This window comes from Gracilinanus agilis, chromosome 4 (genome assembly GCF_016433145.1).
Source record: "Gracilinanus agilis isolate LMUSP501 chromosome 4, AgileGrace, whole genome shotgun sequence".
NCBI classification, from domain to species: domain Eukaryota; kingdom Metazoa; phylum Chordata; class Mammalia; order Didelphimorphia; family Didelphidae; genus Gracilinanus; species Gracilinanus agilis.
In genome coordinates this window covers 500,773,610-500,794,798 of record NC_058133.1, presented here as the reverse complement: position 1 = coordinate 500,794,798, position 21,189 = coordinate 500,773,610, and the positions used below count along the sequence as shown (strand labels likewise).

Here is a 21,189-nt window from a genome sequence, read left to right as displayed (position 1 = left end):
AGAAAGAGACAGTCATACAGAGACAGACAGACAGACAGAAACAGAGATACACAGAGACAGATACAAAGACAGAGAGAGATAGAGACCCAAAGACAGAGACAGAGGGAGAGAGAGAGAAGAAAGAGGAGGGAGAGGGAGAAGAGGAAGAGAGAAGAGAGAGAGAGAAAGAGAGAGAAAGAGAGAGAGAGAGAGAGAGAGAGAGAGAGAGAGAGAGAGAGAAACAGAGAGAGAAGGAGAGAAAGTGAGGGAGAGGAAGAGATAGAAGAGATAAGAATACGTCCCTGCCATATTCTTAACCTTTACTGGGCTCTGGGAAGGCTCTGGGAAATATACAAGATATGGTTCCTATCCTCCATATGGAGAGAAAGGACCAATATGCCATTATATAACTGGGTGACCTTGGATAAATCACCTTTCTTCTCAGGGCCTCAGTTTCCCCCCTCCATAAAATGAAGAAGTTGGACTAGAACAGGGCTTCTTAAGCATTTTTGTGTCATGGATCCTTTGGGCAACCTCATAAAACCCACAGATCCCTTCCGTGGCCTCCTACCTTCACAGTTGAAAGCCATGTTCACTTTCAGTTTGAGATAAATGAAAATTAAAATGCCCTTTTTCTCCTCCAAGTTCTTGGCCCTCTCAAAACGTGCCATGGAGCCCAGGTTAGGAGCCCTGCTTCAGAGTTAGGCCCCCCCTGGCCTAGCCTAGGGCTCCTATTAGCTAACAGCCGAAGAGAGAATGAGGACAGACAATCTAGGAGTAATTTCCAAAGCAGACAAGTCAGTGGTATAAGAGTTCCGAGGAGGGGACATCTAGGTGAGCCCTTTGGGCTGGTGCTGATGGAGCTGAAATGAGGTGAGGGGAGGGAGAGGCTTTGCAATGGGCCTTCGAGGCTGAGCAGAATCTGGGCTTGGGAAGAAGAGTGGCGGAAGACACTGCCATTCAGGAACAGGATCAAGTGTTCCCTGGTCATGGCGAATGTCTTGCACCTAAGGACGTGATCTCCCATGGGGGCAGGGGCCTACAGGAAGGACCACGGGGGCAGAAACTCAGGGTGAGATACTTATCTTCGCCTCTAGTGGGAATAACTCATAGCTTCTCTTTCACAGGGCTGGGCGGCTACCCAGGGGGAGTCTACCCAGGAGGACTACTGACGGGCCCTGCAGCGGGAGCAGCAGCTTATAAAGCTGCTGCCAAGGCTGGTGAGTATTCCTCGGTGGGATTCCCCTCAAAGAAAGGAAGTGGGATCCCTCACATCCACATGTCGCTTCTTGTTTGGGGTGGCGTGGTCTTGTTCATCCTATCCCCTCCTCACCCACACATACACAAGCAGGTCGGGACTTATCCGGCCCATTTTACAAAAAGGGAAACTGAGGCTCAGAGAGAGATGATGGCACGCCCATGGTCACGTGGCTAGTGAGGGACAGAGCTAGGGCCAGGGTTTTCTCTTGCACCTGAATGCAATGCCTGTCGTACCTTTTTCCTTTTCTGATTCTCCAGGTCTTGGTGCTGGCGGTGTTGGCGGTGTTGGCGGTGTTGGTGGTGTTGGTGGTGTTGGTGGAGTTGGTGGAGTCGGTGGTGTTGGTGGTGGTGTGGGAACTGGTGTTGGAGGAGTTGGAGGTGTTGGTGGTGGAGTGTCCACAGGTAAAGTCTTTCTGTCCTCTCTGTCCACCAAGGGACATGATGACCCAAGGTGGTCTGGGGTCCTCCTGGAGCCAACTCTGAAGAGTCGGACCTTCTCTCATTCCCCCACCAGGTGCTGTGGTGCCTCAGACTGGAGCAGGAGTCGGGGCTGGAGGAAAGCCAGGGAAAGTTCCAGGTAAGTACTGATGTCTCCAGAGAAACAAAGAAGATGAGGTCAGATCAATGGTCCCCTGGGGCAGCTGGGTGGCTCAGTAGATTGAGAGTCAGGCCTAGAGACAGGAGGTCCTGGGTTCCAATCTGACCTCAGGCACTTCCCAGCTGTGTGACCCTGGGCAAGTCACTTGACCCCCATTGCCCACCCTTACCTCTCTTCTGCCTTGGAATCATTTTTAAGTATCTACTCTAAGACAGAGGTTAAGGGTTTAAAAAAACAAGGGGGCCCAGAATGGCCAGTAGGTTTCAGGGCACCATGGAATGAGGACAGACAAAAATGGTGAGGTCTCTTCTCTCTAGAGAGAAAAGCTTGGGGAGATGATGTAGAACAATAAAAAATTTTCTGTATTTAGAATTAGAGGCCAGACTCTGCCATTTAGGACCACTGAGAAAGTTACTGAATTTCTTTAGGCCTCAGTTTCTCCCTTTGTAAAATAAAAGGTTTGAGCTCAGTTGCCTAAAAGACCCCTTTTAGCTCGAAAGCTATGATTCTGTGCTGATCGGAAGTCAAGTTGGACCATGATTCCGTTCACCAAACCTTCCTACCAAGGCTATAAAACCTACAGCTGCTGGTTCAATCCAACGCTGTCTGGTTTTTCGGGGAGGAAGGAACTGAAGCCCGTCCAAGGTTCAAAGAGTTACGGGGAGGACTCAGAGAAGCGCCCGAGCCCCCTGACATTTTTGTCGGCAGCAATCAAGTAACAAGCATTTATTGGGCACCTGCTGTATGCCAGACACTGTGTTCAAGCACCCTGTCTGCCTCGCCTCCCCCCGCAAGCTCCGAGGAGGTGATTTTAGGACAAAAAGGCCAACTCCACGTATCAGGGAGCCAACATCTGGAACTCGTCACTGGGGGAGGTGGGACAGACTAGAAATAGAAACATGTTTCAGAAGGCTTTGGATAAATTCATGGATGATGGATCCCTAACAGGTCATTTAGGGAAAGCAGGGCTGGATCTTGGGGGACAGGCGTGGGATGAGGGGCTGGACACATATCTGTGACCTGGGAGGAAAATGTCAGAGGGGACAGGGGCCTCCTTGAGACCCCTGAGAGAGACCAAGACGGAGAGACACACAGAGAGAAAGAGGGTCAAAGAGGCCAGGAGTGACCCTGACTGAGGGGGCAGGGCAACCAAGATGGGTTTGAGGAGCAGAGGAAGACTCTGTGACTTTAATGTGGCCCACAGCCATTCCCTGTGACTTGCTTCTCTCTTTGGGCTCTTACTACTTGTTCACCCCCCTCGTGACTGTTCACACCACCTACTTTGTCTCTTTGTAGGTGTGGGGCTTCCCGGAGTCTATCCAGGTGGAGTTCTTCCAGGAACAGGTAAGGACAAGACTGGGAGGGGGTCAGGAGAGATTTGGGGAGCGCCTACTGGGCAGGGAGAAAACGATGGTTACCACCATCTCCTAGACAAGACGCCAGGACCACCACCCCAACCCTAGCCCATAGCTAACTTTTCAGGAAGCATTCCCTCCAGCTTTTGAGAGCCAGGCTCATGAGAAGAGGATTGTGGGTCACTTTTCCTCGTGTCTAAAAGATCTAGAGAGGTGACATTTTAAGATGTTCTTGTCTTGGCCAACTCTTTATGACCCCATTTGGGATTTTCTTGGCAAAGATTCAGGGGTAGTCTGCCATTTTCTTCTCCAGCTCATTTTATAATTGGGGAAACGGAAGCAGACAGAATTAAGTGACTTGCCCAGGGTCACACAGCTAGCAAGTATCTGGGGCCAGATTTGAACTCATGAAGACACTGTCTTGCCGACTTCAGGCCCGCATGCTCTCCGGCTGCCCACTTAGATGGATAAGAGATAGCTGATGTATTGAGAACTCCCTCGATGTCCATCACTGGGCTAAGTATTGGGGATTCAATTTCAAGAGAGCAAGAGAATTCCCTGCCCCCAGAATGCTTACATTCTATCGGGGGAAGACAAAACGTACGACGGTGCTGGAAGCGAGGAGGGGCTGAGGATGCTGTAAAGAGGCAGCTGGAAGGGTTGGACAGGGAGAGCCTCTCGCTCACGCTCCCAGCCTGGCATCGCAGGAGCAGCGTCCAGGGCTTCGGGGGGCTAGAGCTGGGCACGAAGCCAGCAATGGCTGGCACGGGGACAGCGTGGTACAGAGGTGGCTGCGGAGTGTCTCTTCCCCGGCCGTTCTCTGAAGGAGGCCAGCTGCCTCCCCAGTGCCGTGACTTACAAGGAGGACCGAGGAGGAGGGATGCGGGTGGCTCCCGGCCAATGGTCCCCACTCTAGGAGGCTCAGCACAGAGCCCGTGTCCCACCTCCAGCGTGTCAGAAGCACAGATTTCCATTTTGAAAGATAACACATTTTCTAATTCCGGATGTGTTGGGAGTGTAAAGGGGCCTCATCCTCTTCTCACCCTCCCACATCTGAAATCCCCTAAAATTCCTCTTTCCAGCCTGCTTTTACATCTCGTTCCCAGAGGCAGGGCTCCTCTGTCTCCCACCTTCCTGGTGCCCTCTTCTACAGGGGGCACCCAGCTAAATGCCAAGAGGACACCCCAACGTCCCAAGAGACCGTGATTCCTACCCTTGAGACACTTCCCTGGGAGAAGGAGAATAATGATGGCACTTTCACAGCTGTGAAAGTCCTTTATAGATATTATCTCACACACAACAACCACAACAACCTCCCCCCCCCGAAATCCCCATTTTACAGATGAGGAAATCAAGGCAAACAGAGATGAAGTGGCTTGCCCAGGGTCACACAGCTAGTCAGGGAATGAAATCAAATTTGAACTCAGGTCTTCCTGGCTCCATCCCAGAGCTCTGTCCACTGGTCTTATTCTACAGGCTCCATATTGACAATAGTGTCCGTCAGAGCTCAGAGAAGGGGGAACTCGCTGTTGGCCCCTGCGGTCAAGGAAGGCTTCCCAAAGAGCATGAGACTTGGGGGGCACCACACAGAATGGGCAGGACTGGGCCAGGCCCATGGGAGGCCAGAGACCACCCCTATTCTGGTTAGAGAGTGAGGGATGGTGTAGACCAGGGTCTGCACTTCTGTCTTCAGCGAACATGCCTTCTTTGGGTTTCAGGAGCCCGATTCCCCGGAGTAGGAGTCCTGCCAGGGGTGCCAACTGGAACTGGAGTCAAGTCCAAAACCCCAGGTAAGGGACTAACTGAAGAAAAAGGCCTACGATCCTGCCCCATGGCCAAACCAGTGCCTTAAACACCCCTTGCCAGTAGCTCTAACAATCTCCCCAGAACTGGGGGTTTATCTCCATCAAGCAAGGATAAAAAGGAGATGAGTTTAAAGTTTAAAACCCTGGGGGCAGCTGGGTAGCTCAGTGGATGGAGAGCCACGCCTAGAGACCGGAGGTCCTGGATTCAAATCCGGCCTCAGACACTTCCCAGCTGTGTGACCCTGGGTAGGTCACTTGTCCCCCACTGCCCACCCTGACCACTCTTCCGCCTTGGAGCCAATACACAGAAGTTGAGGGCTTAAAACAAAAAAACAACCAAAAAAAATAAAGTTTAAAACCCTTACCTTCTGTCTTAGAATCTATACTAATTATCAATTCCCAGACAGAAGAGTGGCAAGGTCTAGACAATGGGGATTAAGTGACTTGCCCAGGGTCATACAGCTAGGAAGTTTTGATTTGAACCCAGAACTTGCTGTCTCTGTCTTGCCTGGTTCTCTATCCACTGAGCCACCTTGTTGCCTTCTATAGTAGCATTTTAAAAGTGATGAAATAATAATTAAGGGAATGAATTCCTAATCATGGAATCTAATCAAAGTAAGGAATCTCAAATGGGTAAATTTTAGACATCAGACAGAAACTATGGGAGAAGTATGAAGGGTGTTGGTGGGAGAGTAAGAGAGGAGATGGAAGACTTGTTTAATTTAGTCGCCAACCATCTGAGTCCTCCTGGGTATTTCAATTATCTTAGAAGCATTTTAAATCCTTTCCCACTGAGGGCTCAGGGGAAATACCCACATTTCAACATTTAAAAGAATGATCTCTTTTTATAGCTTCTTAAAGGACTTGCAAAGACTGTTTTAGTGATCCATATAATAGTTCTTGGAGAGCAGGGCAAGGATTATTGTTCCAGTTTTACATATGAGGAAACTGAGGTCAGTAGAGGTAAAATGACTCAGTCAAAGTCACACAGTGAGAGTGGCAGAGGCAGTTGCCCTGCAATTCTAGCATTCTTCCCTCTACCATGTTTCTCTTTTCTTTTTTTCTCAAACCTCTCCATTCTGTCCTGGTAAAAACTCTAAGACAGAATGGCATGGGTTAGGCAAACAGAGGTTAAGTGACTTGCCTAAAGTCATAGAGTCTGAGATCAAATTAGAACCCAGGTCCTCTGGACTCCAGATGCCTCTCTTTTCAAGGATAAAATTTGGCTTCTTATCTATGACTGTGGTTCTTCTGGGCACACACCTCAGCCCTATTAGGGCCAAATCCTTGGAAAGGAAATTTCACGGTGTCCCATCTGAGGTGCTGGCCAACATTGACAGGTTGGGGGGGAGGGGGCAGACCCCAAACATCCCAGTGAAAACTGAAAATATCTGGATTTTTAAATAATCTGAGGTGGACTAATTTACCCAAGGTCACAGAGGTAGGAAGATGATTTGAACCCAGATCCTCGGACTCCAGAGCCAGCCTCTTCCGCTGCTCCAAACTGAAGTGGTACATCCACAGCACCAAGTATCAACAATCTAACCTAGAAACACTCTTTCCTGTCTATTCCCAGGCTACGTCCTTTCTCCCTCCCTAAGCCTCAGTTTTCTCCTCTAGATGAGCTCTTCACCCTTTGAGCTCTGCTCTCCCAGGATGCTCTTGACACCCTCAGTGGCAGGTAGCCACTCATTTCTCTTTTCTTACAGGAGGAGGTGGAGCCTTTGCAGGAATCCCAGGTGAGACAACTGCTCCTGGCCCTGTCCTAGCCCAAGTGAGATCTCCCCAGGTCAGGGGTTCAGGTTCCCTCTTGTAGGCAAGATGGAGTGAGAGGAGGGGGAAAGCCTCTTGGGGGCTGGGGTCCTAGACATCAGTCGTTCAAAGCTTCCCATAGCCTCTTAGCCAGGGAAAAGACATAAGAACCTCCAAATCAAAGAACTGCCAGTCGCTGTGACATAGCCCTGTCCTGGGTACTTTGGGGGGAGCAAGCCACGCCCCTGTGCCCAGCAGAATTTCTGGTCTCAATCAAGACTCTCATACATGAAAATAAAAATAAGCGATCGTAGACAGTCAGTGCCAAGGACTGAAGTGACAGCACAAAAAATAAATGATGTAGAAGGGCTAAAGAGGAAGAGAGGTCAGGAGGAACTGGGTAGGAAAGGAAGGCTTCCTGGAAGAGGTGGGTCTCAAAGAAGAGAACTGATTTTAAAAAGGGACAGAGGAGGGAAAGGACATCCTGGGAGCCAGCTACAGCAGAGGCAAATATTCAGAGAGAAGAGTAAGTTTGGTGGCTGGAGGAGACAACAAGGAAGCCAGTCTGGCCTGAGGGCGGTTAGGCATATGGCGGCCATGAGAACTAGTCATGGAAAGCCAGATTGGGGAAGATCCTAGACTGGGGATTTTCTTTCTTTTGATTTCTAGGAGTTGGACCTTTTGGAGGCCAGCAGCCAGGAGTCCCTCTCGGCTATCCTATCAAAGCCCCCAAGCTCCCAGGTAAGGCACAAAGTAATTGGGGGTCTGGGGTAGAGTGTAAGTTGGTCTAGAGCTAGGGCAATGACGCTGATGATACGCCAACGTCGAGATAGCACTGAAGGGTTTATAGCGTGTTCGGTGGAGTCTCTAAACAACATTGGGAGGTACGTCTTCAAGGGCTTGTCTGCATACCCATTTTACAGATGAGCCTCAGAGAGTTGAAGTGGATTGCCCATGATCACACAACTAGTAAGAGATCAGAGTTTACATTCAGGTGCTCCTGCCAAAGACAAGATTTGAAAACACTGCCCCTGTGTGTGACTGTATCACATTTTGAGCTTGAGAGAGGTAGCAGAGGTGACCTTTCGTATCCCAAAATTAGCATCTACCAGCCATTAAGGGGTAAGATTTATGGCATTGAGAATATAGACATGTAGGGGCCGGGTAGGTGATTCAGTGGATAGAGAGTTGAAGATAGGAGGTCCTGAGTTCAAATCTGATCTCAGATACTTTCTAGCTGTGTGACCCTAGGCAAGTCATCTAATCCCAATTGCCCAGCCCTTATCACTCTCCTATCTTAGAACCAATCCCTTGCATTGATTCTAAGGCGTAAGATGTGGTGGAGTTTTGTTTTGTTTTGTTTTTTTAAATCATGGTGCCCTAGTTTTAGAGAATAACCTAGGGCATTGAAAAATTAGGTGACTTGCTTAAGGTCACACAGCCAATTGGAATGAGGAACAGAATTTGAAACCAGGTCCTCTGACTCCAGAGCCTGCGTTCCTTCCACTGACAAAACTGTGAATTTTTGTATTTGCAAGTATTATGTTCAGTGGTCATAGCCTTCAGAGCTCCAACCCTATCTCTGGGGAGTCAATTCCTAGGGTAGAGTACTATGATGCTTTCTCTTCCCCCTCTTCCTATTGAAACCTGAGCTGGGGAAAGGCTGCCACCTCCGGGAGGCTGGGGGTCAGTCTCTGTTCTCCCTCTATTAAGGCTGTCCACCACCAGAGCCTGAGCCCCCATTGGGGAATGAAGGGCTCTAGTTCCTGTGTGAGGAATCTCAGAGTGTCATCAGATTTATAGCTAGGAAGAATCTCAGAAAACATCATTTTACTCAGAATATCCTTCAGTTTGGACACAGAGGCCCTGAGTTTGAATCCCAACTCTTATGCTAATGAGCCATGTGACTTTGGATCAGTCACTTCACCTTCTGGGGCTGAGTCTCAGCTGTAAAATGAAAGATTTGGAGTAGGTGATCTCTAGATAGTCTCTTCCAATTGTAAATCTATGAATCTATGATCCTAATTTTGGTCCAGAGAGATGAATGAATGACTGGTCCAAGATCTCACAGCTTATAAGAAGTCAACATGAGATCTTAATCCTGGTCTTATGTTCCTTTCTTCTTTCCTTCCTTCCTTCTTTCCTTCTTTCTTTCCTTCCTTCCTTCCTTCCTTTCTCTCTCTCAGTTCTTTGCTTCTTTGTTGTTTTCTCTCTCTTTCTCTTTCATTCCTTTGTCCTTTCTTTCTCTCTTTCAGTTCTTCCTTCCTTCCTTCCTCCCTCCCTCCCTCTCTCTCTATCTCTCTTTCTCTCTTTCTTTCTTTTCCCTTACTTTCTATTTTAGACTCAACACGTATTGGTTCCAAGGCAAAAGAGTGGTAAGGGCTAGGTAATGGGGGTTAAATGACTTGCCCAGGGTCACACAGCTAGAAAGTGTCTAGGGTCACATTTGAACTCAGGACCTCTTGATTTGACTATCAATCCACTGAGCCACCTAGCTGCTCCCTACCCATCATGGTTTTTTCCACACTGACTCAGCAACTATCCCTTGGAAAATGAGAGGGATGTTGGGGGCAGAGGCTCCTTCCTGTCATCCCTTGGAATCATGCTCTCTGGGCAGCAGATCTCCTGGACTTACCTAGGTGAGCATGCATGGAGAAAATCTCCTGACCACCTCTTGTCTTCCCCTCAGGTGGCTATGGACTGCCCTACAGCACTGGAAAGCTGCCTTATGGTGAGTGAATTAAGGCTTCCCTTTGTTTCCTGTTCCCGGAAGGTCCTAGAATCCCACCTATCAATGAGGATCAGTCTAGTTAAATGTGCCTGGGAGTGGGGAAGGGGGCTAGATTCACCTTGGGAAGCAATATTCAGGGTTATTGCCTCCAGCAAAGCAGATTAGCCTCTTACCTGTGACTTGGAATTTCAGATCTAAGAGAGATTTCTAGAGCCCTGAGGAGTAAGGTGACTTGCCTAGGGTCATACATCCTGCATGTATCAAAGGTCCAAAATTCAGCCTAGGTCCTCTTGACCCTCCAGGCCAGTTCTCAAGTCACTAGAACACATAGCTGCTGAGTGATGAGCCCATAACAAAGTCATTATTCACAGAAGCTTTTCATTCATTCATTCAATCAACCAAGCCTTTGTTTAAGCACCTCTGATGGCATTGGTTGAGTTGACAATGATGGGGAAAATAATTTTAAAAAATAAAATAAAACAAGCCTATTTGTGGCCAGGACTATGCTCTAAGTTCAAAGGCAAAAACCAAGCAAGTGGTCTGTCCCCAAGGACTTTCTAGTCATTACTGGGGGTCCACAGACAAGTAAAGAAAAAGCCAACACTCTCTTCCTTCCTGTCCCCAAAGGTTATGGCCCAGGCGGGATTGGCGGAGCTGGGGCAGGTGCGGGAAAAGCCGGCTACCCCACTGGAACAGGTATGGTCCCACTTTCAGGTTGGAGAGGGTGGCGGAACCATCATCTCAGTCAGATACGTGGCGTCCAGCCACACTTGTCAGACTTCAGCAAACCCCCCAGCCCATGGCCCCTGGGATCCTCTGCAGGCACCAGAATCCCCTGCTGGGCCAGTGAGCCACACTTTACAGACAGGATCTCCACAGGAACCAAGGCCCTTCCTTTTTTTATTTTTATTTTTAGAACATTTTTCCACAGTTCCACGATTCATGTTCTCGCTCTCTCTCCCCCCAGCCCCCCAACCCCCATAGCCGACGGGCATTTCCACCGGTTTCTTCATGTGTCATCGATCAAGACCTATTTCCATATTATTGATCATTGCACTGGGGTGATCCCTTCCAATACAGGCCCCATTCAGCCAGGGTCCGACTCTCACCTCCCCAAGTTGACTGGCAGATGCCTTTGGTCAGCATCTCAAAGCCCCCGTCCCACTGGGTCTTGGGATCAGAGATCTGAAGGCGCAGGGTCTCTGTGCCTTGCGGGAAGGGTCTCTTGGGAGATGTTCTCAATGGCTGAATCTTTATTTCCAAATCCAGGAGTTGGTTCTGCGGCCGCCGCAGCCGCTAAAGCCGCCAAATACGGTGAGTGAATCTTTTAATACTCTGCCCTACTCTGCCTGGACCCCCTTCCCTCCTTTGTTCTCTCTCTCTCTTTTTTAAACCCTCACCTTCTACCTTAGAATCGGTATTGGTTCCAGGGCAGAAGAGTGGTCAGGGCTAGGCAATGGGGGTGAATTGACTTGCCCAGGGTCATATAGCTAGAAAGTATCTGAGGTCACATTTGAACCCAGGACCTCCAGGCTCCAGATTTGAGTCTCAATCCACTGAGCCCCCTAGTTGCCCCTCTCCTTTGTTCTCTTAATGAGAGGACCCCCACCTTTCTCCTCCATCCAATCTCCAGGCTTTGGCCCCCATCCCTTGATGCCCCAGAATCCTTGCCAACTCCAGGCTTTCTTTAAACTGCTCCTCCTTCTTCTAGGATTCCCTGAACCCCAGCCCTTTCAAAGCCCTAATCGGGGTTCCCCTCTTCCACACAGGGCACAAGGTTTGGGGGACTAGGCCAAGAGATCTTCATTCAAATCCCACTTTGGCCACTTCTGAACTAGGTGGCATGGAACAAGCTACTTACCCTTTCTAAGCCTTCATTTCCTCATCAGTAAAATAGGAGCAATAATAGCACTTAACTCACCGGATTATTATAAGAAACAAGCTTCCAAGAACTTAAAAAAATAGGACTTGCTTTTCCTTTTGTTATTATGTAGTTTGTTTTTTTTTTAAAAACCTTTACTTTTGGTCTTAGTAACAACTTGAAGGCAAAAGGGCAAAGGCTAGATGAATAGAGTTAAGTGACTTGCCCCGGGTCACACAGCTAGGAAGTGTCAATGCCATATGTGAACCCAGTTCCTCCCAACTCCAGGCCTGGTGCACTATCCATTGAACCACCTAACTGCCCCCTGTTTTCATGTCATCTTACTAGACCAGCCCCACCTACCTTGTGTCCTCCCCCTCCCACTAAAGTGCCAAATTGGAAGTCTGGAGTCAGAAGGTACCTGAAAGAGCATCTATTCCAGCCTCCTAATTTTACAGAGATGGAAACTGAGGCCTGGAGAATCTGTGGTCCCACAGCTATTAGTGGACGATCTCAGATTAGAATCTGGTCCCCCCGACTCCTAACAGTTTTCTTCCCACTAAACCCCAGTGCCTGCTTTCTCTAAATAATCTTTTCTATAGGAGTTGGGATAGGATTTGGTCCTCTTGTCGTGTCAGAGGCCATCTAGCCAGGACCTTCTTCTCTCTCTTCTTGCATCTGCCTCATGAAAGCTCTAGAACTCCCTTCCCGAGTCTGCCCTCAGCTCTTCTGGATCTCCCAAGTTGTTGGTGCTTCTCTCGCTTCCCCAAATTGCTTTGTGGTTTCCCCCAGTAGAATGCAAGCTTTTTGAGGACAGGGAGAGTTCTTTGGCTTGGAATTCCCAGAGTCTAGCCCAGCGCTGGGTTTATAGTATCCATATATCAGTAGCATCACAGTTGAATGGAAGTGAAGAATCCCTCTCCAACAGGTCCCTTTATTCACTGAGTATGGAGGGCAAGTCCACTATAGAAGATCTCACCCCATCACAAAGTTCTTAGAATACAAGACAAATTCGATTTCTTCCTTCCTGGGCAAGGGAGGGAGGCGGTATCACAGATGAATTCGAATCAGGCAACGTGTAAGGTGCTGGGGGAGGAGGCATTTGGGGGGACAAAAATGAAACATCCATCCCTGCCCTCTTCTGCTGAATCTGTCCCATTCTCCCCCCCCCTTTCTCTCTGAGGACTTTCCCCTTCTACACTTGCCCGTGTCCTCCCAGTCTCCTGAGCCCCAGGAAGAAAGGACATATGTGGTCTGTACAGTTGGGGGGAGGGAGTATTAATATCTGAGTTGGAGACTGATTCTATTCAATCGTCCTACACCACAGACCACAGCCTCAAGCGCCTCCACCCTCCCTCTCTTGGTCATCCTTTTAGACATCAGCCCTGGTGGGGAGAGGGGGCTGGGGATGAATGGAATTCTCTAATGGGAGATGGGAGAGCAGGAAAAGGGGGGGGCAGGGGCAGGCAGAGTGAGGAGGGCAGCCAAATCCAAAAGACTGGTTATATTACAAAGTTGGACAACTCTTAGGAACACTGGGAAGAGAACACTCAAACATTCCTGCTGAGGCCCCTCTGGCCAGGGGACTGGGCTGCCTGCGGTTTCTCAGTATGTGACTGTGATTAAAGTGGGATTTGTTTTAAAACATACAAGTCCCTTAATGAGTGTGTTGAAAATGGACACATTGGGGGTTTTGTTGTATTTTTTTTCATGTTTTCTCTAAGGAATAGCCAGATGGGGTTGCATTTTGCCTTTGGGGGCTGCCCCTTTAATGCCCTTCATAGAGTTGAAATGGATAAAATGTCCAGCTCTTCGAGGATGTTCCCAGAACCCCTTGCCTACCCACCCCTCATTCCTTGCTCCTCCCCGGATGCTGATGCAGCAGAGGGCTGTCTGTCTCTGCAGGTGCTGGTGCAGGAGGACCTGGGGCACTTCCAGGCTTTGGAGTTGGAACTGGAGGACTTCCTGGCATCGGAGGCATTGCTGGTAAAGTGTTTATGGGCAAGGGTGTAGGGGAAGAGTGGCAAGAGAACAGTTAAGGGAGGAATGAGCACAGGTTTGGAGACTGAGAGGGAATGATAGCACATGACTGTCTACTGGAGTCCCCTGAGTGCAGAGAGAGCACCTGGGTAACCTTGGGCAGATGTGAAGCTCCCTCAGCCTCATTTTCCTCCTTTGGAACAAAAGAGAATTGAACTAGATGACCTCTGAGGTCCTTTTCTGTCCTAGATCTCTGGGTATAAAGACAAAAATGAAGCTGTCTCTGTCTTCAGGAAACTCCCCTTGTTTGAGGGGAAGCAGCATGTTCACAACATACAAAATGCATAGTAGTGAAATTCAAGTTAATTTGCGGAGGGGACACTGGCAAGTGATCAAGAAAGTTATCAATGAATCAGGATTTAGTTAAAAAAAAAAAAAAAAAAAAAAAAAAAAAAAAAAGCACTGAGGATCCCAAGACAAAGAGGAAACATTCCCTGCCCACAGGAAGCTTCCACTCCGTGGAGGTGGGCATGTGTGCATATGGAAATATATGCAAAATATATGCAAATATAAGCTAATTTCAGGGAGAGATGGGGGGGGGGGGGGCAGGAGAGAAGAAAGGTTGCCTGAAAAAGGTGATCCTTGAGCTGAGTCTTGAAGGAGATGAAGGATGCCAAGAGGCTCAGGTGATAAAGACATTCCAGCAAGGGGGAATTGTGGGGATGGAGTGTTCCAGGAACATCAAGAAGGTTGGTTTGGGGGCAGTTAGGTGGTTGAGTGAGTAGACCTCTAGGGCTCGAGTCAGGAGGTCTTGGGTTCAAATCTAGCCTCAGACACTTTCTAGCTGTGTGATCCTGGGCAAGTCACTTAACCATTAACTGCCTAGCCTTTACCTCTCTTCTGTCTTGGAACCAATTCTAAAAGAGAAGGTAAGACTTAAAAAAACAACAACCACCACCCTGTACCCTCCAATCAATTCAACAAATATGGATGAGGTGCTTCCTGCAGTGGCTCTCAATGGTTTTGCTGAACCCCATTTATCTCGGAGCTACTCCACAAATTGTAGGAGCTTACACCTGGAATCCCGCGCCAGCCTAAGTGCTGGCTGTGCCTCGATGCCTCAGGGCAAAGAAAGAACATGGCGCCCTGAGCAAAGAGAAATGAGCAATAAATGAATGCCAGAATCTGCTTACAGAGCACTGTCCCAGGTGCTGGCAGAGAGTCAGAGCGGAGCTAAGTGCCGGTGCCCGACCTCAGGAAGCGAGGCCCGTGTTGGGTGGGTCCTCCTGTGTCCCACCCCCCATGGGGCGCCCCACCTTCTCTACATCTATCTACTTCTGGCTGGGGAGCGGAAGAGGACAGAAGGCAGGACGGACCCTCTGAGCCCCCGCTCTCTCCTTATGTCTCTCCAGGAGCCGGGTCCCCCGCGGCAGCAGCAGCCGCTGCTAAAGCAGCCAAGTACGGTGAGTATTCTCAGTGAGGGTCCCCCCAGCCTCCCTGTCCCGGCCTCGGCCCTATTCCCCAAAGCCAGATCCCGGGCTGAGAAACTGAGTCTCTCCCTTAAGCCCCTTCTGTGATCTTCCAGGACTCAGAGCTTTCCCCCATCTCCAGATTTCGCCCCAGGTGTGTTTCTGTTTCCCTTTCTGTTCCTTTGAGAGGCAGTTTGGTGGGGTGGATGGACAGCTGGTCTCAAAGACCTTATTTCAAGTCCTTCTTCTGACACAAATTGTGTGACCCTGGACAAGTCATTGAACTTCTTAACTCCCTCATGGAGGAGAGGTCTCTTCCAGGGAGGATTTGTGTTCTGACCATGGGAAACTCGTGCTATTATACCCTTTTCAAGGATTTAGAATTCTTAGAGTTCCCTGCTGTGCCCCTCACCTGGAGTATGATTCTTCTTGTACTTTGTCATCATCTGGAGTTCTGAAAGTCCATGGTGATGGGCTGGGCATTGTGTAGAATTGTACAGACATTGGGTCCCATCAATCAAAAAATGGAATTCTTGGGGGCAGCTGGATACCTCAGTGGATTGAGAGTCAGGCCCAGAGATGGCAGGTCCTGGGTCCAAATCTGGCCTCAGCCACTTCCTAACTGTGTGACCCTGGACAAGTCACTTAACCCCCATCACCTACCCTTACCCCTCTTCTGACTTGGAACCAACGTACAGTATTGATTCTAAGACAGAAAGTAGGGGGTTAAAAACAAAAAAGAAATTAAACTGTGCTGGCCCACACCTTCCAGGTTGTTGGAGGGTTTGGCCTGATAGCAAACAAATGTGTCTCCTTGACCCTTGATACTTTCTGGGGTCAAGCAAAATGGGTCTAATCCACCAACCACACGATAGCTCTTCAGACATGAAGGCAGGTAACGTGTCCCCTCTGCACCTTCTCTGAGCCTCATGCACCCAGTTCCTCCTGTAGCTTGAACTTAGACCCTGGTCCAGGAAAAGGAAACCATTCTTGGATTCCTGCGCCCTCCCCCAGCCCAGCCCCACCTCAGATGCTTAGAGGGTCTCCTTAGCAGCCTATGGTTCAGCCATTGATGAAAAGACCAATTCTCCACTCTCTTTATAGGAGCTGCTGGAGGCTTGGTGCCAGGTGTTGGAGGTATCCCAGGTATTGGAAGCGTTGCAGGTGTGCCAGGTGTTGGTGGTGTCCCAGGGGCTGGTGCCATCCCAGGTGAGAACTAAGCTTCCTGTAGCCAGACATGGCTGTGACTCTGTGTCTGTCTGTCTGTCTGTCTGTCTGTGTAGCTGAGTGTGGAAAGAGGAAGAAAATGGGGTGGTCTCCTTAGTTAGAGGTGGTGAGGTAGAGTGGGCCTGGAACCAGGAGGACTTGGATTCGAATCTCTCATCTGATGCTAACTAGAAATATAACTTCTCTCTGAATCTCAGATTGCTCCATTGTAAAACAGAAATAAGAACAGCCATAGTGCCTATCTCACAGGACTGATGAGCAACTCAAATGAGGGTATATATGTAGAGAGGTCTTTGCAAAACCATAAAACATAAAGTCAGTGATTGTTCTTATGCTCACAGATAGGAGGCAGTCTGAAGCAGCTAACTGAGCCCTGGTTTTAGGATCCAAAGAGCTGGGTTCAAATTTGACCTCTAACACTTACTGCCTCAGTTCCCTCACCTGTAAAAGGGGGCAATTAGACTAAATGACTTCTAAGATCTCTCCCAGCTCTAGGCTGAAGCTCCTACGATTTGGAGCCTGAAGGCAATATAATCCTGGCCCCTTGTTACAGGTGAGGAAACTGAAGTCTTTGTCATTATTCTTGAACCCTTCTCTCTCCCTGTCTCTTTCTCCAGGAGCAGCAAGCCCAGCTGCAGCGGCCAAAGCAGCAGCCAAGTATGGTGAGTAGCTTCTAGAGTTAGCCATCCTCCTGCCCCATCCTGGACTCCTTTTTGTTTAAACCTTTACCTTCTGTCTTAGAATTTATACCAAGTATTGGTTCCAAGGCAGAAGAGTGGTGAGGGCTAGGCAATGGGAGTTAAGCCAGCAGCTAGAATATGTCTGGGGTCCTATCCTGATTCTAAAGGGCATGGAGGAGGCTTAATGTCTCCCTATTGGTCCATTGCTCCATGCTACCATTTTCTTTCTTCAGGGGCCAGGGCTGGCACTGGAGTAGGAGTTCCTGGTTTTGGTGCGGGTGCTGGAGGCATTCCTGCTTTTGGCCTTGGCACTGGAGCTGTTCCTGGTGCGGGGGTCGGTCCTGGAGGTATCCCTGGGACAGGTCTCTCTCGTGAGTTTGAATTCAATCCCCAGAAGTGGGTTCTGACTCTTCCATCCTTGGGACTCTGCAGAGGGTGGTTCCTGGCTTCGGGGCTGTCCTGGGTACTGAAGGTCTCTACACGAACCTTTCCATCACATGGTGATTCCAAAGCCCTTAAGTCTCTCCCTCTTCTCTTTTCCCCCAACCACAGCTGCTGCTGCTGCTGCCAAGTCTGCTGCCAAAGCAGCTAAGTATGGTGAGTGCCCTTGAGTGGGCTTGGGACCCTGCCCTCTCCTTCCTTGCTCCCAGAGCAGGCCAGGGTCTTCTCCCCATCCTTCCTTCCACCACAAGAAGTCAGAACTTTAGGAGCCTGCAGGTAGACCCTACAGAGACAGTTATGCCTACTCTACTAGTCTGGGTAATGGAGGCAATGGGGTACAGTGGAAAGAATCCCAGCTCTGGAGTCAGACTGCATGGGTTTGAATCCCAGCTCTGCCACTGACTACATGTGTGACTTTGGGCAAGTCCTTTCCTTTTCTTTGAGTCAAAACTTCTTCCTTTGTGGAAGTAGGTGGTTGGACCAGATGGCTTCTGACATCAATCAGTCAGCAAATATTTATTAAGTGCTGTCTGTACTGGGTACTGGTCAAAGTACCTTCTAACTCTGGATGTGTGATCCTGTGAAGCAGTTTATTGGCTGATATCAGAAGGGATTAGGAGAAGCTTCTAAAATGTCCACAAAGGTTCCCCACCCCACAAAGATTGTTCTTCCTTTCCCCACTCTATTCATTTCTTTCCTCCTTCCTAAAGAGGTAGTTCTCTCTCCTCCCAATCCTATGTCCCAATGATCCCCAAGGAGCCAAGGCAAGAGGTCAAGCCTGCCACTGGCAATCAGAAAGGTTTAACAGACAGGAAGACTTCTGGAAATACTCAAGCCACCAGACTCAAAATTAGGACATAGCTAGAACACAGAGCTGATGTCATGAATCCCTGAAAATATGGGCAATAAGTTAAAGTTAGAGGGAAGGCAGGAAGGAAGAGGGAGGAGTCAGGCCATAACTGAAGCAACAGGGTACTTTTTTAAAATAACCTTACCTTCTGTCTTAGAATCAATACTAAGTATTAGTCCCAAGGCAAAAGAGTGATAAGGACTAGGCCTGTGGTGGCAAACCTATGGTACGCATGCCAGAGGGACATGCCCAAAGAGTTTACCAGAGTTTGTTACTAGAAAGTCAGAGGGAGACAGGACTGGGCTGCTCCTTTTCCCCTCTCCACACACGCCTAAGGACATCACCCACCCCTCTAAAAGGTTCACCATCATTGGGCTGGGCAATTGGGATTAAGTGACTTGCCCAAGAGTCATCCATCTGGGAAGTGTCTCCAGGCGTGGTTCTCTATCCACTGAACCACCTACCTACCCTGGTATTTTTAAATAATTATTTTAAAGTACTATATGTTTGAAAAATACCAAACTTTCCTTAGCTCCCGCTTCATTAGGATGGTTGTGGTGTAAGAAAACAAAAAGGGATAGAGTATAGAGAAGTTAGGGAGGCAAAATAACCTAGATCTAAGGTACTGATCTGGTATGGAGAATGAGAGACAATCCAGAGTAGAGGAGGGCTCTAAGATTGTGAACCTGAGTAACTGGAAGAATGATGGCACCCTCAAGAGAAAGAGGGAGGTTAAGAGGAAAGATAATGCTTTTGATTTCAGACCAAAATTGTCAACTATGGGCTATTCAGATGGAAATGTCCAGCAGACAGAGATCTGAGACCAGACTTTAGGACAGAGGCAAGGACCACTAAGGTAGATTTGCATAGGAATGATGTGGGAACCGATGAGATCACCAATCTAGACAGTACATAGAGAGAGGAGTCTAGGAAAAATGAAGAAACTGAGGCAAAAAAGATTGTGTCATTTTCTTAGGATTTTAGAACTGAAAGGGACCTTAGAGACCATCTAGTCACCCACCCCAAACCCATTTAACAGGTGAGGAAATTGAGTTCTATTTTGCCCAAGGTCCTATAAGTGGTGAGTTGGAGAGACAGAACTTTAACTTGGTTCTCCTACCATCAAGTCCAGTGCCCATTCCACTAAGCCATGATCTACCCTCCCTCTCTACAAATCCTCTCTATCCTTCGAAATTGAAATCAAAACTTTTCTTGAAGTCTTCACCCCAGCCAGGTGATCTCTCTCTTTCCTCTGAGTTCCTGCAACATTTTTCAGCATTATATATAATATATAAATATAATATGTAAATATATATAATATATAATATGTTTAAAATGTTATAGAAATATATGTTCTAATATATTATATCTAATATATATTAAAACTTATATGGTGCCTTGAATTGTCCTTCAGTAATGTTGGGATGGTCCATCCTCTCTTTAGGTAGACCACAAGCTCCCTGAAGTCAGGGATCATGCCTCCCTCTCTCCTCTCCCCTATAATAGCTAGCACAGGACTGTTCATCCAGGAGGCACACTCATTGGTTCAAGAAGCATGTCTCAAGTGTCTTCATAGGAAAGATAAACATAGTCCTTGCTCTCGGGAAGCTCAAGATCTAGGTCCAGTTCTCAGTGGCCCCACATTCTAGGAGCAGAGTCCATAAACAGATTTACTTTCCCACTTTTCATAAATGAATTAAAAGTGTCTCATATTCTCCAAGAATCAATGGTTGGGCTGATTCACAAGCAGAAGGTACGATGAATCTTTTGTTGCAAAATGTAGGATGTGAGAGAGCTAGAGACACCTCTGTCTCTGCCTGTCTGTCTCTTTCTCTCTTCCCAATACTAGGCTGCCTCTATTGCAGTCTCACCCCAGAAATGACTTTTTATTTGTCCCTAATTCGGGGTTACTAGTACCCCTGCTTCTTCTGACTCTTCTCCATGTCACCCAGCCTTGCCTTCCCCTCTCCTCTCCCCTGCACCCTCCTCTAATCCAGTTAGCTGAGATTGTCAACTCTTATCCCCCTGTGATTTAGAGAGAGACTGACTTTCTTCAATCTCCCTAGGTGCTGCTGGTGGTCTCGGAGGGATAGTTCCTGGTGCTGGCATCCCAGGCGTGGGAGTTATTCCAGGTGTTGGAGGTGGTGCAGGAGGAGGTCCAGGTAAGTTGTTTCCCACCCAGTTTGGACCTCTGTCCATTTTCAGGCAATTTGTCAAGGCTTCCCAGGGGGGCTGAGGAGGATACAAATGATTCCGCAGAATTATAGAATGCTGCAGTTGGAAGGAACCTCAGAATCCCTCTAGTCCACCCCTTCATTTTATGGAGAAGAAAACTAAGGGGATGCACCTTCCCCTTTTGGACCAAGGTTCACCAACAGAGTCTGTAGAATGACTGAGAGAATTAGGGTTTCCTTCCTCCATTCCAGAGCTCTTTACTTTGTCCCCACATTCCTCCTTCCTTCTACTCTGGATTCATCATCCTCTAGGACAAAAATTCTCTGCCTCCTCAGTCTTAGGGCCCCCCCTTACACTCTCAAAAATGATTGAGGAATGCCAAAAGAGCTTTTGCTTGTGAGAGTTATAAATAGTAGTATTCACTAGCTGAGAAATGTTAAATAAATTTAGTATTTATTATGCATAGTATTCATCAAATTTAAAATTTAGTATTATTATGAAAATTGTTTTGACTTTGTGGATGCCTTAGAAGGGTCTCAGGGACCCCAGGGGTTCACAGTTCCTACTTGGAGAAGCATTGCCCAAGGAAGTCATAAGATCATAGGATGGGAGCTAATACAGACCTTAGAGACCAACTTGCTAGGCCAATACCCTCACTTTACAATGAGGAAACTGAGGCCTTGATTGGCAGAGGATCTCCACTGAGCTGGAAAGTGTCCAAGGTGGGATCTGATTCTAGGTCTTCCCAACCTCATCTTCTGGGTTCTCTCTGCTTACTGCCAGATGCCTCTAGATTTGTCTCTGAAATCAAGCTCAAACAGTGTGAGAAAGTACCATGGCATGAATAAGGAGCAAGGGACACCCCTGCCCCAAAAGGATAGTCCAGGAAAGGACAAAGATGCCTTCTTTATCCCCATCTCATACATCATCACTCAGATTTAACCTGAAACCTGGTGAGAAGAACAGGATGCTCAGGAAACTGGTTTTCCTAATCATGGGACAAATTTTACAATTGTCCCCTCCCCT

The 21,189-nt window shown here is 48.2% G+C and overlaps 1 protein-coding gene across 1 annotated transcript in view; it reads left to right on the top strand.

The window, feature by feature from the left end:
• ELN (elastin) overlaps window positions 1–21,189 on the top strand; it is a 186,656-nt gene that overhangs the window by 131,097 nt on the left and 34,370 nt on the right. The window contains exons 9-25 of the mRNA XM_044675622.1: window positions 1,107–1,199; window positions 1,498–1,641; window positions 1,754–1,816; window positions 3,134–3,181; window positions 4,911–4,982; window positions 6,707–6,736; window positions 7,419–7,490; window positions 9,439–9,480; window positions 10,108–10,176; window positions 10,750–10,794; window positions 13,247–13,327; window positions 14,734–14,784; window positions 15,895–15,999; window positions 16,635–16,679; window positions 16,931–17,068; window positions 17,250–17,294; window positions 20,055–20,150. Of these exons, the coding sequence (XP_044531557.1) occupies window positions 1,107–1,199; window positions 1,498–1,641; window positions 1,754–1,816; window positions 3,134–3,181; window positions 4,911–4,982; window positions 6,707–6,736; window positions 7,419–7,490; window positions 9,439–9,480; window positions 10,108–10,176; window positions 10,750–10,794; window positions 13,247–13,327; window positions 14,734–14,784; window positions 15,895–15,999; window positions 16,635–16,679; window positions 16,931–17,068; window positions 17,250–17,294; window positions 20,055–20,150 (1,239 nt within the window). The remainder of the gene's footprint in view (window positions 1–1,106; window positions 1,200–1,497; window positions 1,642–1,753; window positions 1,817–3,133; window positions 3,182–4,910; window positions 4,983–6,706; window positions 6,737–7,418; window positions 7,491–9,438; window positions 9,481–10,107; window positions 10,177–10,749; window positions 10,795–13,246; window positions 13,328–14,733; window positions 14,785–15,894; window positions 16,000–16,634; window positions 16,680–16,930; window positions 17,069–17,249; window positions 17,295–20,054; window positions 20,151–21,189) is intronic.